The 18691-nt window shown below is 34.9% G+C and overlaps 1 protein-coding gene across 2 annotated transcripts in view; it reads right to left on the bottom strand.

The window, feature by feature from the left end:
* Positions 1–18691, bottom strand: part of FAM227B (family with sequence similarity 227 member B) — a 210149-nt gene that overhangs the window by 188237 nt on the left and 3221 nt on the right. For both annotated transcript variants that reach the window (XM_078079389.1, XM_078079388.1), the window contains exons 3-6: positions 16815–16941; positions 13974–14027; positions 5352–5583; positions 3916–3983 (exon numbers count right to left, since the gene is read on the bottom strand). In XM_078079389.1, the coding sequence (XP_077935515.1) occupies positions 3916–3983; positions 5352–5583; positions 13974–14027; positions 16815–16862 (402 nt within the window). In that variant the 5' untranslated portion in view covers positions 16863–16941. The remainder of the gene's footprint in view (positions 1–3915; positions 3984–5351; positions 5584–13973; positions 14028–16814; positions 16942–18691) is intronic.

Genomic DNA, 18691 nt, shown 5'->3' with positions numbered 1-18691 from the left:
AACAGAGAGATAAGGGCTATAATAGAAATATAAAACTACTTATTGCACTTTTGGTTCACTGAGAAATAGACTTTGAGGTGGAGTTTAGTATTTAGAATGTCTACTGGGAGTGCCTTTGGGATCAATATCTACAGAAGGCAAGGGGAGAGGCATAATTGGGAAGTTGGAGAAATCAGCTATGCTACAAGTCTCACAGCCTCAGTGGAATCTAAAAGGGGCTCTAGAGCTGAAAGGGCCTATCATAGTTGTCCTGCATTGGGTTGAAAGAGCCAGGCCTTTCTGCCCACAACTTGATCAGTCACTGGATATAGGTGGTTCCTGGAAGGGTATGTCTTTGGAAGAAGTTCTCTGTAGGTGAAGCAACCCCAAAGGGGCTGACAGCTGAAGGGTGCCCCACTAACAGCACTCTTAGCAGCTAGGACAACAGATTCTTCCTTGACGGGGAATCTGGGTGGTGCATCTCTATGTCCACCATACTACTTTACACAGAGAATAAGTAGCCTTCTGTATACATTAGTTTTTGATCATCCAGACATGTTGATAAATTGTTTATTAATTTCCACATCCCCACTTCTTCCAGAAATAACTAAGCTCACAGGCAAATCATACACACACACACACATTATACAAAACACACATTATAGAGGAAATGACATAGGAAACAAATTTGAAAGAATGATAACAGATTGCTAAAAGAAAGAGAATGAGGGGCGCCTGGGTGGCTCAGTTGTTAAGCGTCTGCCTTCGGCTCAGGTCATGATCCCAGGGTCCTGGGATCGAGCCCCACATCGAGCTCCCTGCTCGGCGGGAAGCCTGCTTCTCCCTCTCCCACTCCCCCTGCTTGTGTTCCCTCTCTCGCTGTCTGTCAAATAAATAAATAAAACCTTTAAAAATAAACAAATAAAATTTAAAGAAATGGTATCAACTGTACATATTATTTAGTAATTCACTTTTTTTTCACTCAATATTATGTTTTGACAATCTACCCAAGTTGATATTTATGAAATCTGTTAACTTCCACACAGCTTTGTTACCGACCTACCTCTTCCCCTCTGGAAAATATAAATAATAATCAAATCAACTGAAGTGCATAGTTGACTTTTGCCAAATATCCAAAGAACAAATGTATATATACATATATATACACACACATATATATATACACACACACACATACATAAAACAAATGATATCCCTATATAACTACTATGCTCTATAGTCTACAGACTAGAAAGAGAAATAAAGCTAAGTAACCCATTTTCTGGGGTTAGTAAAATTTTGATACCAAAACCAAAAGAAAATCATATCTTATCAAACATGGATGCAAACATCCACACAAAACAATAGCATATAAAATCCAGTAATGCAATAAAAAAGTATACCCTAAGAATATAAGAATATCTCAACTTTGGAAAAGTTATTAATGTCGGGCGCCTGGGTGGCTCAGTCATTAAGCGACTGCCTTCGGCTCAGGTCATGATCCCAGGGTCCTGGGATCGAGCCCCACGTCGGGCTCCCTGCTCAGCGGAGAGCCTGCTTCTCCCTCTCCCACTCCCCCCTGCTTGTGTTCCCTCTCTCGCTGTGTCTCTCTGTCAAATAAATAAATAAAATCTTTTAAAAAAAAAAGTTATTAATGTAATCTGCCACAGAGATTAAAGGTTGAAAGTAGCTTCTGCTATCATCACAGATTATTTTCCTCTCCATTTCAAACCATGAAGATTCTTTTTCAAGTGTCTGAGCACAGCAATACCTGTATCTAGATCTCTAACTGATCTATATCTAATCTACATCATATCCACAAAGCTTTAATAAACTAGGAATAGAAATAAATTTCATTAATCTAAAAAAAGATAGCTATCTAAACATTTAAAATGATGCTTGTAGCAAAGTACTAGCATTCTTTCCAAATCAAAGACAAGATGAGAAACCATTAACATTCTTGAATAATATGTATATATCAAAAATAATTTCCTATATGCCAACAATAACCCACTGAATAACATAATGGAAAAGCAATTTCACGGACATTAGTAATAAAAATTTAAGATACCTAAGAATAAATTTAACAGGGAATATTTAGAACTTATACGAAGAAAATCACACAAATTTACTGATGACCTAAAATAAAATCCTTGTTTTACTTTCTTACACAAAAATAAACACTAGGTAGATTAAAGAATTAAATACACACACACACACAAATATCTGCAATAATAATAGAACAGAACACAAGTGAATATATGTATGATCTTCTGACAAAGTCTTCTTAAATATGGCACTAAAGGCAGAAAACTTCAAAAGAAAATTATAGATCCACAAAAATGTAAAATTCTATATGACAAAAAAACCCTTTTAAAAGGCAACAAAGAAATACATATTACTGAAGGGGTTAATATTTTTAAAGCATAAACAGCTCTTAGAAATAAAAAAAAAGAACAGCCAAAAAAAAAGCCAAATTTCATAAATAGGCAATTCACAGTAAAAGAAACACAAAGACTAAGAAAAACCTAACGTATCAACTTCATTAGTAAAACATACACAATTGATAACATTTATGCTTATCAACTGTGCAAACCACAAAAAATATAGTATTAAATGTTGACAAGGAAATGGATAAGAGATCAATCACAAACCCTATTGTTATAAATTGGTACTGCCTTTCTAGAGAACAATTTGGCAATAGGTATCAAAACACTTAGATTTTCACATTTCTTTTCCTATGTGGTTCCACTTCTGGAAATTTATGTTAAGAAAATAATCATGGACAAGCACAGTCTTTAGTTCCAAATATGTTCACAACAGCTTTGTAAATAATAGCGAATAATGAAAATTACCTAAATGTCTAACCAAAGGGCTATTACATTAGTTTACTTTTAAGATGGTGGAGAATATATATTAATGAAAATTTCATAATACATTTAATGAATTACAAATATATAATTTACTCTGAATTTTCTAAATTATTTTTTAAAATAAAATAAAAGAAGAATGAAAGCAACAACTAGATAGTGACGTACATGCGATTTATCTATAAATGATAGAATTAGGGTGCTTATCCTTTCTACTGCTCATCTATTTCTTCTAATTTTCTAAAATGACTACTTTAGTCATAATCAGGAAAAAATAAAGTAATTTTGAAAATTGAAAAATAACATTTAGTGAGGTGGATAGACTAGTGGTGGCACTTAAAGTCTTTATAGCTTTAACATTATATAATTTTAGAATGTATTTTTGAAAAGGATTAAGTTTCTAAAAGTAATTCAAAGTCTATTATAATTCTAATAAAAAAAAATCAGAGTTTTTTTTTTAAATTGACAAAGCAATTCTAAATAATCAGAAAGAATTGTTAATTTTTTCTAAAGGAAGAGGACTGATACAGAACCTGCACTACTAAGTATAGGTTATTATAAATTATTAAATAACTGGAGGTTGGAATGTATACATTAAATTAAGTCTTCAAGTAATTTATAGTAATGTGAAAATGCCAACATTCTAATATTAAGTGTGTAAAGAAGAATATGAGTCTAGCTATTTTATTTTATTTTTTTTTTTTTTTTTTTTTTTTAAAGATTATTTATTTATTTATTTGAGAGAGAGAGAATGAGAGAGAGCAAGCACATGAGAGGGGGAGGGTCAGAGGGAGAAGCAGACTCCCTGCCGAGCAGGGAGCCCGATGCGGGACTCGATCCAGGGACTCCAGGATCATGACCTGAGCCGAAGGCAGTCGCTTAACCAACTGAGCCACCCAGGCGCCCGAGTCTAGCTATTTTAAAAACACATAGATAGATACACAAATAGACAATAAAAGACTAACAAGAAAATTAAAAAAAAATTCTATCAGTGCTTATCTGTGAAATTATAATAATTTTCTGTGAAAATATAATTTTTCAAGGAAGATGAAAACAAATACCATACCATTATCTTCTTTCTCCTATGGTACTTCCTTAGAAATGCCTTGTATCTTTCCAAATTTCCTTTAGAACCTTTAAAAGAATGAGACATATATGTACACACATATATATCTTTTAAAGTGAAAAAAATTTAAATGCTTTAAAGAAATTATATATAAAACTATTCAATGAGATCAACTATTTTGATAAGCATAATGCTAGACATGCATACCCTTAGTTGAATGAATGAATATTGTATCTTCTGTTTCCTCTTTTTAGAAATCTCATGTTCCAACTAATATATCTTTGGTACTTACTCATAAATCTAAAGTTTTACCTCAATACCTTCCTACTGAACAAGCCCATGTTTTTCAAATAGCTCAGCTACTTATGTCTGGTTGTTTCATGGTCACCTTAAATTCAGTGAAGTACAGTACTTTGGAGCAAGGCCTAGTGAAAGTTTATGGGAGACAACTTTGAAGTCAGGTAACCCAGACTGGAGTCCAAACTCAGATATTTACATATTGAGGACAATGAGTATAAAATTATTTTTTTGAAAGTGCACACCTGTGCTTGCTCACTCTCTCTATATGTCTCCCTCCATTTCTCTCTCTAAATATAATATATATAGCTTATATAATTTCAAAAATATTTTTTTAAATTTAAAAAGTGATTAAAAATTCAATACGAAAATTTAAAATAAAATAGTAGTGAATTTATTAGTAGTATAATAAACAAATTCTCAGAATTTGAAAAACCAAGGTCAAAAAAGGATATTAAATATTTAAGTAATATAACTAATTAAATGCATTTAATACATAGAAAATACTTTATAAGTACAACTAATATTATCATTTTTAAGGATTGTATTATGATAAGTTTGCCAATTACATAAAGAATGATACAAGAATCACCATTAGTATCTAAAACTATTCTGGAAGTATTAATAAATACAACTAGATGAGAAAAATGTTATATAAATACTGAAAAGAAGTAAAAATGATCATTACTGGCAGATATGCTTTTTCCTCAGTCTGCAGTTTTTCACCACTGAATTCTAAACACTTCCTATACAAGCTAACCTAGTTCATGTAGCTCAACTTACTTTGGATTTTATGTGTTTCTGTTCTTATGTTCTGACCCTTGCTGACTTGCTTGTCTCAAGTACCAATACAGAACTGATCTAACCCTGTTTCCCTGATACTCAGCCACCTCCGCTGCAGCTTAACAAAGTTCACAACTATTTTAGGCTTTGTTCTAACAACACTTTCATTAAATCCACATGTTCATGTTCAACTAAAAATCTTGATTGAACTCTGTGGAAATGAAGAAGTTTTAAAAATAAAATAAAATAATGTTTATGTTCGTAGATATTTTATACATTAGGATTTCATTCTTTATGAGAATGCACACAGACACACAAAACTGACCATTACTTTACTCATCAAAAATAAGGTTTACTTGTATCAAAAATTATGCTCCGCCACTCAAATATTTTAGAGGCATGGCTTTTCAAAAGGACTGAACATTCCTCTAATCTTGACTCCATGGCCATGAGTGCATCATGTTTTCGAGGGACAGTTTCCCACAGATGTGTATAAATTGAAGTAAATGAACTATCTTCTTTTATTTTCTTCACAGTGTGTAACCATTCATCACTATCTCCAAAATGGATTTCCCTTGGCCAATAATCCTGCAAAAAATGTGAGAGAATATAACCTAAGTCATTTTTAAATTTAAATAATTTAAAAATTTAAATTATATTTAATTTTAACTTAATTATTTAAATTTAATTATAATGATATAATTAATTAAATTTAATTAATTAAATTTATTTATTTATTTATTTAATTTTTTTTTTTTTAAAGATTTTATTTATTTATTTGAGAGAGAGAATGAGAGACAGACAGCACGAGAGGGAAGAGGGTCAGAGGGAGAAGCAGACCCCCCGCTGAGCAGGGAGCCCGACGTGGGACTCGATCCAGGGACTCCAGGATCATGACCTGAGCCGAAGGCAGTCGCTTAACCAACTGAGCCACCCAGGCGCCCTAATTAATTAAATTTATATTAATAAAAATATTTATATTAATTTAATTATATTTAAATTTAAATAATAGAGTTCTAAATCAATGAGCTAAAACTGAGATTTAATTCCACAGCATTACCTTCTTTTACATTATTGAAGTATAATTGACATACAATGTTATATTAGTTTCAGGTGCCCAACATATTGTACAACACAGCATTACTTTTCATTAAATGCATTTCTAAAAAAAGTGAAACAATCATAAACTTTAGAAGTTTCAGATTTTTTTTTAAAGATTTTATTTATTTATATGACAGAAAGAGACACAGCAAGAGAGGGAACACAAGCAGGGGGAGTGGGAGAGGGAGAAGCAGGCTTCTCGCTAAGAGAGCCTGATGCTGGCTAGATCCCGGGACCCTGGGATCATGACCTGAGCTGAAAGCAGACCCTTAACAACTGGGCCACCCAGGTACCCCAAAAGTTTCACATGTTTTACAAAAAACCTTTCTGAATCATTTGAAAGTAAGTTGCTTACTTGACTGATGCCCCATCATCCTTGAATACATTAGTATGTATTTCCCAAAAACAAAAACATTCTCCTACATAATCAAAATACAACCATCAGAATTAGGAATTGGCATTGATACATTGTTCCCATCTAAGTTTGACTCTGGTCACGTCTTATCAACTGAAACAGTAATGCCCTTTATAGCAAAAGGATCTAGTTCAGTATCACTTATTACGTTTGGGCTTCATATGTCTTTAGTCTCCTTCAGTCTAAAAATTCCCCAGTCTTTTCTTGGCCTCCATGTATTTAAAACCATGAGTTCACACTGAAACCTGAAATTCCAATTCCAAACATTTTAGTTTTCTCTTTTTCCATATCACAATTACCATCTCTAACAGTGGAAAATCTAGTTGCCATTATCTTTAATGTACATATTTGATCAATCTTTTCAGGTAACCAATCTCTCCTATCCACTGGGAGCCTCTTTTTTATGTAGATGCCCTTTTCATCCTGCTTCGACTCTGACATCCAATCCCAGGCTGCCAATTCTGCAGGGACACCTTTGTTACCCCTGCTTGGGCTCTGAATTCCCATACAAGCCACAGCCTACCTCCACACCTCCTTGAAAAAACCTTCGTCCCCAGCTGCAGGTGGCTACCATCTCATTCCCTTGAGCTCTGACACCTTTGGTGTCATATGAATACTCTCCTCATCATGGTTGAGTTCAGAGAGCTTGCTCAGAGCCATCACAGCATATCCTCCTCCCCAGGGCAAATATGGACACCTGCCTTGTCTGGGCCCCCAAATGGCTTTGGGACTAAATTGTTCAGGAAGGGAAAGAGAGGAAGGGGAAAAAAGAAAGGTAAAGGAAGGGGAATCATAACCATATTTGAAAATCTAAATATAAGATTATCTTTTAATATAATCAACTAATAGCAAAACAAAGTTAGCCTACATAATTAAGGGTTTATGAGTAAAAGACTTTTTTGATTGGTAGAAAATCTACAGAGGATAAAACTCTTTAAAGGAATTTGGGTGAGATACTCTGGGAATTTAGCTAAATGGGAATAAATCTAATGTCTGCAGATCAGGAATTATAAACATGTGTTGGTTTATTCCACCTGCCTTTTTCTTCCTTTAAAGGCTTCCTAAACCCATCATACACGTCTGATTTATGAATTATGCTCTCTAATAATAACAGGTACCTGAAAAATACCCAGCTTTTAATTCTGGAAAACTTTCCCACAGATATCTAGGTCCCCCTGTCATTTTAGAAAAAAGAATATACTTTGATACATTAAGTGCCATCTCCCAAATCCTACAAATGTGTACCTTAAACAAGACACAACCACCTGGAGAAGTTTTCCTGCATTAAAATTTGCGTATTATGTGCCAAAAAGTACAAAGACCTCAGAAGAATCAGGTATGATCACAGCATACAATCCCTGGAGACAAACACTGTCAAGTCAGAATGACAGCCACATTTGGAAACGCAGTCCTTATGGGTCATGCGTTGCTATTGTTAGGGGTGTTGGGAGAGAGGAAAGAGGTGAAAATAGAAATGGCATTTGACAAGATTTTACAATATACACATACCTTTATGAAAATATATCCTTTATGTCAGACTTGAGATATCACAATCCTTATTCCTAAGATACTGAGGTATATTACAAGGTGAATAAAGTATCCTGAAATCCTATAAGCCTGATTAGACTCTGTCTTCTGTACTTTCTCAAGGTAATCAGGAGATTGACTGGTGTCCCAAAGCCATTAACGTAAAGAAGGTGATGTGTAAATAAGCCCTGATTCTTTTACTGGCTTCTTTGTGGCTGCATGATTAAATGGACACCAGATGATGATCTTGTAGTAGCTCATACCTGCCTTTCCCCTCCACTTCTCTAATTACTTTCCTCTATTATTCTTTTCTATTTTGCCTTCATCCAGTTGCTCCTTGAATAGAATATCATCTGAAAGTAACTTCTGTAGTCAGACCTAGGGGGAAGCTAAACAGGAGTAGCCAATAAGCCAACAAGCTGCCAGGCTAAAGTGAAGTCATTACTGCCAGAGAGAAAATCAGCACTACTAGGGTTTAAACATCCAGAGTCCATGGCAATTATATTCATTTATAAAGCAAATGTATTCTAATTCCTAAGAGACAAAAGAATTGGACTGGAAATTTCTGTTCCCTGAAGAGTTAAATTCTCCATTATAGCACTATAGTCTTCAGTGATAACTTCAGGAAAACATTTATCTTATTTAAAAGGCCAGTGAAGAAAGAACTGGCTCTGTACTTGTTATGTTTACTTTAATTATGGCAATTAAACTTTAGCAGTGGCAGAAGCACAAAATATTGCATGCTAGTATACAACTAGAGATTGAGCCTAGTAGCCACTAGAGAGACTTTGAAGTTTGAAAAGAGATTGTTTACTGAATATATGGTTAGGTCTTCACCCATGACCTAAGCCCTAAAAAACAGTGCCAAGGTATCCAAAAAAAGGGTAAGAAATACGAAGAATGACGTTAGAAGAAGTGACTTTTAGCTCTTCTTCCCTTAAGTTTTAATATAAGGAGGGATTTAAATAAATGGATTGATGGATGGATGGGCAGATGAATAAACAGACAGACAACAAACAAACAGGCTGTTCCCTAAATAAAGAAAATTGGATTGAAATAATTATTCTATCATAAAGTACCTTTGATCCTGTGAGAAAAATCACGGTAGGAATCTGAGTACCCTCTAGGTCTTGATTACAAATGCAGTAGACTTGTTAATGAAAATTGATACCAGTGCACCGAGAGAAGATTAATTAAAGCATTTCTAGATAAAAGTCACATGAAAGCAGAAAAACAAGACACAGAAGAAGAAATAAATAACAGGGAAGATCAAATGTGATGTATAAATAAGGAAAGAATTCAATTTTCCAGTACCTAAAGAACTGGAAAGGACTAAAAAAGTATGACACTAAAGAGAAATAGTGCAAAAGCAGGGTGATGCAAATTCCACAATGGCAAGGATTTTTCTCTGATTTGTTCATTGTCGTATCTCCAGTGTCCAGAACAATACCTGGGACCTGGTAGGTAGTGAATAAAAATTATTAAATGAATGAATGAATAGGATAAGTAAGAGAATTGATAATAATGCAACACTGGTGGAAGGGGAGGCTGTTTGCCAAGGAAATGTTGAAAAAGAAAAACAAAGCTGGGGGCATCACGTTGCCTGATTTCAAGCTCTATTACAAAGCAGTGATCACTAAGACAGCATGGTACTGGCACAAAAACAGACATATAGGCCAATGGAACAGAATAGAGAGCCCAGATACGGACCCTCAACTCTATGGTCAAATAATCTTCGACAAAGCAGGAAAAAATATGCAATGGAAAAAAGACAGTCTCTTCAATAAATGGTGCTGGGAAAATTGGACAGCCACATGCAGAAGAATGAAACTTGACCATTCTCTAACACCATTCACAAAGATAAACTCAAAATGGATGAAAGACCTCAATGTGAGACAGGAATCCATCAAAATCCTAGAGGAGAACATAGGCAGTAACCTCTTTGACATCGGCCTCAGCAACTTCTTTCAAGATACATCTCCAAAGGCTAGTGAAGCAAAAGCAAAAATGAACTTTTGGGACCTCATCAAGATAAAAAGCTTCTGCACAGCAAAGGAAACAGTCAACAAAACAAAGAGGCAACCCACAGAATGGGAGAAGATATTTGCAAATGACACTACAGACAAAGCACTGATTTCCAAGATCTATAAAGAACTTCTCAAACTCAACAGCCAAAAAACAAATAATCAACTCAAAAAATGGGCAGATGACATGAACAGACACTTCTCCAAAGAAGACATACAAATGGCTAACAGACACATGAAAAAATGTTCATCATCATTAGCCATCAGGGAAATTCAAATCAAAACCACACTGAGATACCACCTTACACCAATTAGAATGGCAAAAATTGACAAAGCAAGAAAGAACAAATGTTGGAGAGGTTGTGGAGAAAGGGGAACCCTGTTACACTGTTGGTGGGAATGCAAGTTGGTACAGCCACTTTGGAAAACAGTGTGGAGGTGCCTCAAAAAATTACAAATAGAGCTACCCTATGACCCAGCAATTGCACCCCTGGGTATTTACCCCAAAGACACAAATGTAGTGAAAAGAACGGCCATATGCAATCCTATGTTCATAGCAGCAATGTCTGCAATAGCCAAACTGTGGAAAGAGCTGAGATGCCCTTTAACAGATGAATGGATAAGGAAGATGTGGTCCATATATACAATGGAATATTACTTAGCCATCAGAAAGGATGAATACCCAACTTTTACATCAACATGGATGGGACTGGAGGAGATTATGCTAAGTGAAATAAGTCAAGCAGAGAAAGTTAATTATCATACGGTTTCACTTATTTGTGGAACTTAAGGAATAGCATGGAGGACATTAGGAGAAGGAAGGGAAAAATGAAGGGGGGGACATTGGAGGGAGAGACAAACCATGAGAGACTATGGACTCTGAGAAACAAACTGAGGGTTTTAGAGGGGAGGGGGGTGGGGGGTGGGTTAGCCCGGTGATGGGTATTAAGGAGTGCACGTACTGCATGGAGCACTGGGTGTTATATGAAAACAATGGATCGTGGAACACTACATCAAAAACAAATGATGTATTGTATGGTGACTAACATAACATAATAAAATTAAATTAAATTACAAAAAAGGAACAAGAGGCTGTTATAAAAATAGAATATAAAATATTTTTATAAAAATAAAAATAGAAACAGAATGGTGATGGAGTAAGGGGAAAAGAAGCAGGAAGAGAATATGGAAATTGATCAAATAGATGAATGAGAAATGACTGAAGGTAAAAAAAAAGTACACAGAACTATAATAAGAGGAAGAGGGGAAAGATAGGAGTAGAAGTTATAAAATATTAAAATTACAAAAGAAAGATAAAAATGGTAGGAATCAGCCAAAATGGACACCTTTAGATGATGTGACAAAAGATAAATTATAAGACATGAGAAACTACCAGCTAACATGTAGGTTCCAGGTCCTGGTCTACTGCTAGCTAGTAGCAGAGCTGGGATCTGAGCATAGGCAATCTGACACCAGAGCCTCTGTTCTTAACCACTACACCACTATGCACATACATACCTTTGCTTTTATAGTTTAGAGGGAAATTAAATAGATAGGCTTTCCAGGAAGCCATAAGCAGTTTAGAATATATTTTAATTTCTGTTTTGTTTTATTCATTTGTTTGTTTATCATATGCCTCATTTCTAAAAAAATGACAGCTCCATGAAGGTGGGGATCTTTTTCTATTTTTATTCACTGATATATTCTAATTATTCATGTGGTTGGCATGTAATAGGTACTCAAAAATATTTCTTGAGTGAATTTGAGGAAGTTATTATTACCTTCTTACCAATGCCTCTAGACAAAAGTTTTGTCCAGCAAACAAAAAATTAAATATCCAGTCATTTTATTCCTGGATGTTTTCAAACATCCAATAGCTTGGCAATGCAGAGACATAGACATACCTTAAAAAAAGTAATTACAGAATACAAGTATTTGGCTGGGAAATCCAGACAATAAAAAACATTTTACAGATAAACCTATAAATGATAAAATGGTGCAAATGGATATATGTTGTTTTATCAAATGCCATCTGATAAAAACTGAAGGCTATCAATATAAGTGCATACAAAGATAGTGCTGCTTACACGCCGTTAGTAAGACATATGCTTTGATATTGATTTTATTGTCTTTGGTGAAGGGCTGGTGTAAACCTATGATCTTGATTTGATTAGCATTATTCTTAAGCAGAGTGATTATGCATTTTCCAATTCAAATAATTAGAAATTTTCATCTGAAATCATAGATTCTTAAACATGTATGATGGTATAGTCCAAATGTCTCCATAATTATTCACTGAGTTTGGCTTGATTTTAACTATAATCCTTTTCCCTTGGCATTAAAAGACCTCAAACATTGTGATTAGGTTACAGCACATTTCCATCATTTAAATCAAAATAATTGCAAAAAGCTTGTCTTAATAGTAGTTTAAAAAATTAGGCTCTGCCACAGTGATTGAAATAAACTCTTATAAACTAGGAATATTTTCATTTTCTATTTGCTCCTAAAGGGAACTCAGTGCTTTTCTAAAACATTAAAAAAAAAATTATTTAAACAAAGAACAGAAAATAGATGTTTAAAAATAGATATTTTTGAAATTCTATTCTCAACACTTTAGTTGTAGCAAATTCTGTTTATATATAAGCATAAATAGGTGCAAATTATTTAAAGTCCAATGTACACACCTCATTAAAAAAAGCCTCCTTTTCTCTCTGTTTTCCACACTAACATCTTTATCCTAGCTCTTGACATTCTTTTTTTTTTTTTTAAAGATTTTATTTACTTATTTATTTGAGAGAGAGAGAGAGAGCATAAGCAGAGAGAGTTGCAGGCCGAGGGAGAAGCAGGCTCCCTGCTGAGCAGGGAGCCCCATGGAGGACGACTTCCCAGGACCCTGGGTTCATAACCCAAGCCAAAGGCAGAGGCTTAACCGACTGAGCCACCCAGGTGTTCCTCTTGCCATTCTTCAATGCAAAACAAACCTGACCTTCAGACTCACAAGTGTATAGACCCAAGGGAAAGCTTGTAGCAAGCCCAATAACCCCAGAAGTCAGTATTACTCATAATAATGGAAACTAGAGCTTTCAACATGAAAATACATTTTGAATATTTCACTCTGATTCAACAATCAAGGAAACTGAACACCTCTGCAAACTACTTGTTAGTCTAAGCTGTGGTACATGGATAAATGAGGTAAGTACTCATAATTATCAGACAGTCTTTTTTTTTTTTAATATTTTTTATTTATTTTTTGACAGAGAGACAGCAAGAGAGGGAACACAAGCAGTGGGGAGTGGGAGAGGGAGAAGCAGGCTTCCCATTGAGCAGGGAGCCCGATGCGGGTCTCAATCCCAAGACCCTGGGATCATGACCTGAGCCGAAGGCAGATGCTTAACAACTGAGCCACCCAGGTGCCCCTATCGGATAGTCTTTAAGGTGTATTTAGACAAACACCCTACATCAGCAAAACTATTTAAAATGTTTGTATAATTCTTCTGATAGGATATAAAACTAGAATTTTCTCAAAGTCAAAAAGAGAACAGAATATTGACAAGAGGGAAAGGCTACAACATAGAGCCTACTGAAAAGAGATAAATATTTATAAGTATTTCCCACACTGAAATGTAGTTTTTTGAATTTCTATTCCTAAAGTCTTTTCCTAAGCCTCCCACATCTCCACAACTGATATTTTTTTTATTTTTTAGTTTTTTAGAGAGGGGGAGGGAGAGAGAGAGAAAGAGAGAGGCAGAGGGACAATCCCAAGCAGGGGCTCAATCGATCTCACAACCCTAAGATCATGACCTGAGCCGAAATCAAGAGTCAGACGCTTAACTGACTGAGCCACCCAGGCACCCCTCTACAAGTGATATTTTAAAAGATGTATTGGCACATAAAATAGATGTTCTACTCACCCAATTTTGAAACTTTAAGAATTCTTCAATGTTCTTTGGAGGTTTTTGCATTTTCTAATGAAGTAAAATCAATATTGCCAATTAACATAAAATCAGACTGTTTATGATGTTTACATATAATTTACTTACGTAAATGATACTGGACTTAAGTTATAATTTTCAGAGCCATAAGACATTGTAAAATACTCACTTTGTAAAGTCCCTGCACTTTAGAAAGGTACAGAGATCAATGTTTAAATCCCAAGCCTCCAAACCAAATTCCATAAAAGGCTTCCCTCTTATATATTGCTCCTAGAAAAAAACTCCACATGAATCCTCTTGAATATCCTCATTTCAAATTCCTACAAGAGTTCCGAGATATTTTGGACTATCTTGGATGGTGTCTACAATAAATTCAGAGCCAAAAATATAGTAACTTGCCCCTCTTGCTGATGATGTATTTAAAAGGCCACACTAGTGACATGGTGAAAATAATTTAAATATTTGAATATTTCAGTGTAATAAATAATAATCTCATTTTTATTAGTAGTTTCCTCATAAGTTGAAAACATATTCTTTCATTAGACAAATTAATTTTAATCAAGACCACATCTTGTTCTTCCTTGCCTTAGAGACTGTGTACACATTCTTTCTTCTGCTTGGAAGGTTCCCTGTCCCAAGCCCTCTCCCTCCAATCCCTTCTTGGCCTATTTAACTCTTATTTTAAAGATCAAATTAAAAGTAACTTTTTCTATGAAGCCTTCCTTATTCCCCCAAATGATTATCTATTGTAACACACAGCAGATTCATATCTATATGAGGATAGAAACTATGGTATAATCACTGCTGAACTGTCAAAATTTCATACAGTGACTGGCTCAGGGTTAGTGCATAGTAAGTACTTGCAATATGTATAAATTAATGAAGAAATGAGTAGATAAATGTCAGAGAAATGTGTTGTTATTTAGAAGAATAGTAAGACCAATTCTAGAGAGTGAAAAACCAGTTAGAAGAAGGACAAATAAGAGGAATTCAGGGATGCCTGGGTGGCTCAGTTGTTAAGTATCTGCCTTCAGCTCAGGTCATGATAATGGTCCTGGGATTGAGCCTCACTTTGGGCTCCCTGCTCCACGGGAAGCCTGCTTCTCCCTCTCCCACTCCCCCTGCTTGTATTCCTGCTCTTGCTCTCTGTCAAATAAATAAATAAAATCTTAAAAAAAAAAAATAGAGGAATTCAGAATATCCTAATACAGTATCCTAATGATCTGATATTGACATGTCTGAAAAGATTGTAGTATATTTTAATTTACTAAAATACATATTTCACAGCAATATATAAAATGATCAAGATTACAAAATCACCATATTTTTGTAAAAATATCTACACACTTGAGGTTCAAGAGAATATCTCATTCTCTAATACTGTTAAAATATATGATGAATATAAGCAAATATATAACAGACAATAACAAATAACAAAATAAAAGGTATATGTGACAATCATTATAAAAATAAGTATTCAAAAGCAAAGCTGCATAGAGCTGTGAAAAAAATTTAATGGAAAACATGGGACTCTAGACTGAGAAGGTAATAAATAAGATGGTGTGCACAGAATGCTTAGAGACAAAAAAAATGTTCAGGATACAATATCTTCAGAGAGAGTGAGTGTAGTAGTTTTGCTAGAAGGAAGCTATCAGTATATTTAGAAATACATGGAATATAAAGAGGCTAATTAAAACAATCTAAATGTTGCCTTTTTTTCTTATAATGGTTATCAAACCATTTCTAGTACAAAGCACTAAAAATAATACCCACATTTAAAAAAAAAATTTTTTTATTTGAGTACAGTTGACACACATTACATTAGTTTCAGGTGTACAACATAGTGATTCAACAACTCTGTAGGTTATGCTCTGCTCACCACAAGTGTAGCTACCATCTATCACCATACAGCACTATCACAATATCACTGTCTATATTCTCTATGCTGGACCTTTTATTCCTGTGGCTTATTTATTGCACAACTAGAAGCCTGTATCTATTCTTCTTCACCCATTTTGCACAACCCCCTAACTCTGGCAACTATCAGTTTGTTCTCTGTTTTTATAGTTCTGGTTCTGCTTTTGTTTGTTTATTCATTTGTTTTGCTTTTTAGATTCCACATGTAAGTGAAATTATATGGTTTTTGTCTTTCTCTGTCTGATTTATTTCACTTAGTATAATACCTTCTAGGTCCATCCATGTTGTTGCAAATGGCAATATCTCATCGTTTTCATGGCTGTGCAATATTCCAGGGTGTGTGTGTGTGTGTGTGTGTGTGTGTGTGTGTGTGTGTGATATCTTCTTTATCCATTAAAATAATACCCACATTTCAATTAAAGGAAATTAGAAAAATGTATTAAGGAAGTGAAACTTACATGAGAAAGCTCCAGTTAATTTCAATATAAAATCCCAAAGTTCTCTAAGGTAAATGTTAAAAGGAGGTAGGCATAAATTAAAATGGACTTCCGCTCTCAGTATAATGTAGAAGGATTCAAAACATCTATGCTCCCATAGTAACAACAAAAGAAACCCAGACAAAATAAAAATCTTACTTTTCTATGAGGTTGGTGAAGAGCAGTGGGTGCCAGTAAGCAGGACTGGCTACATCATTTGTGCCATTGCCAAGTCCCTTGTTCAAAAATTAAGAATTTTAAGATGGTAACATGAGACCATTAAACCAAGTGTGGGGTCCACTTAATCACGAAGCCTTGTGCAACTGCAAGCCTGTGAAGCCTCCCTACCTGGAAGCCTTAATGACCAGAAATCCAAAAAGAAATATTCTCTTTATAAGTGAGTATAAAGCTCTGGCAGCTTCCTTACCCGGCAGTGAGCTCTGACCATCCACTGAGGAAAGTGTTGGCCTGCCATGGTGCAGTAACTTCGCAAAGATGAAGAGAAGTCAGTTGGACCTTAGCCGTTGGCATGAGCTGGAGGAACAAACTGGAGTCTGAAAGACACCCAAATACAAAAACAAATGAGTCAGACAAACAATCCCTTCCCAGACCCCTATGCCTCACTTCCAAGCTTTGTCTAAAAAGCAGCAGTCGAGGAGGGGCTGGAAAGACAGAGAACTTATTTGGGCCAACACATTCTTATGGTACTTGGGTTCCAGGGCCCTGACAGAGTTGACTCCAAAGGTGAAGCAAAAATGTAAAAAAAACTTCAGTCCCGACTTCTCCCAATTCAATATTGATGAGATACGAGTTGGCTATGATGAGGGAAGTTGGAAGTTGGGTTAGTCACAGGTGAACTCAATCCAATTAAAGCTGAAGCCAACCCTAAAGTTCAACTCAAGCCTAGGAGGAATAAAAAGATCAACATCTCAATTTGAATGCCAAGGAGAGTAATAGGCTTGTGCTTTCTGAAGACTAAATAACACTAAATTACACGTCATCCTCTACAATTTTTCCACATAATGTCTAATACACAATAAAACAATTACAAGAATACAAGCAAGAAGTAAAATGGGACCCATAATCAAGAGAAAGCACAGCTGATACAAACCAATTCACTGAGAACCCAGTTGTAACTTGCAGACAAGGACTTTACAGCATCTGTTATAAATATGTTAAAGATTTTACAATATAGGTTAGATTATGGTGCATGAAGAGATGGGATATTTCAAGAGAAATAGAAATTCTAAAAAAAAAATGGAAATTCTAGAACCATGCACCTGTTAATCATAAGAAACTATTATGTCAACATTAATATTGGATAAGATAGACTTCAAGACAAGAAGTATTACCAGGCATAAATAAGGTTATTTCATAGTGATAAGAGGTCAATTCATTAAGAAGATATACCAATGCTAAATGTGTCTGCATCTAATAAAAGAGCCTTGAAATACATGTAGCAGAAATTTATGAAACTAAAGGGAAATATAGGCAAAAACCACAATTACAGTTAGAGATCTTAACACACCAGAGTAATTGATAAATCAAGTATGTACACACACACACACACACATACACACACACATCAGTAAGGAGATAAAAGATTTGAACAATACTTAAGTCAATCAATTTAACTTAATTGACATTTACAGAACAACTATACCTTACAAGTACAGAATCCACACTCTTTTAAACTAATGGAACATAGAACATTCACCAAGATGAACCTACGCTGTACCATAAGACAAATCTCAAAAGTTACAAATAATTGAAATCATTCAGAATATGTTCTCTGACAAGAGCAATAAAAGAGAAAACAGCAACAAAAAGACATCTAGAAAAATCTTAAATATTAAATAATCCATTTCTTTTTTTTAAGATTTTATTTATTTATTTGACAGAGAGAGAGCACACGCAGGGGGAATGGTAGGCAGAGGGACATGGAGAAGCAGGCTCCCTGCCGAGCAAGGAGTCTGGAGCCCAACATGGGACCCCATCCCAGGACTTTGAGATCATGACCTGAGCCGAAGACAGATGCTTAACCAACTGAGACATACAGGTGCCCTAAATAATCCATTTCTAAGTAAAATATGGCTCACAGAAAAAATAATAGAGAAAACTGGAAAAAATTTCTAACTAAATGATAAGGAAAGATAATGGAAACACAACATATCAGGGTTGAATAATATTTACAAATACTGATTTAAACAAAAATTGGCATATCACTATATTGAGAGATGAGGGGATAAGAAGAACGTGTGGGGGTTGAGAGAGAAGGAATGTTCATACACCTGAGGGTGGTGT

This window comes from Halichoerus grypus, chromosome 8, assembly GCF_964656455.1.
Source record: "Halichoerus grypus chromosome 8, mHalGry1.hap1.1, whole genome shotgun sequence".
In the NCBI taxonomy this organism is placed as follows: Eukaryota; Metazoa; Chordata; class Mammalia; order Carnivora; family Phocidae; genus Halichoerus; species Halichoerus grypus.
Note: the sequence above shows the minus strand (reverse complement) of the source record. Positions and strands in the feature narration are given on the sequence as shown.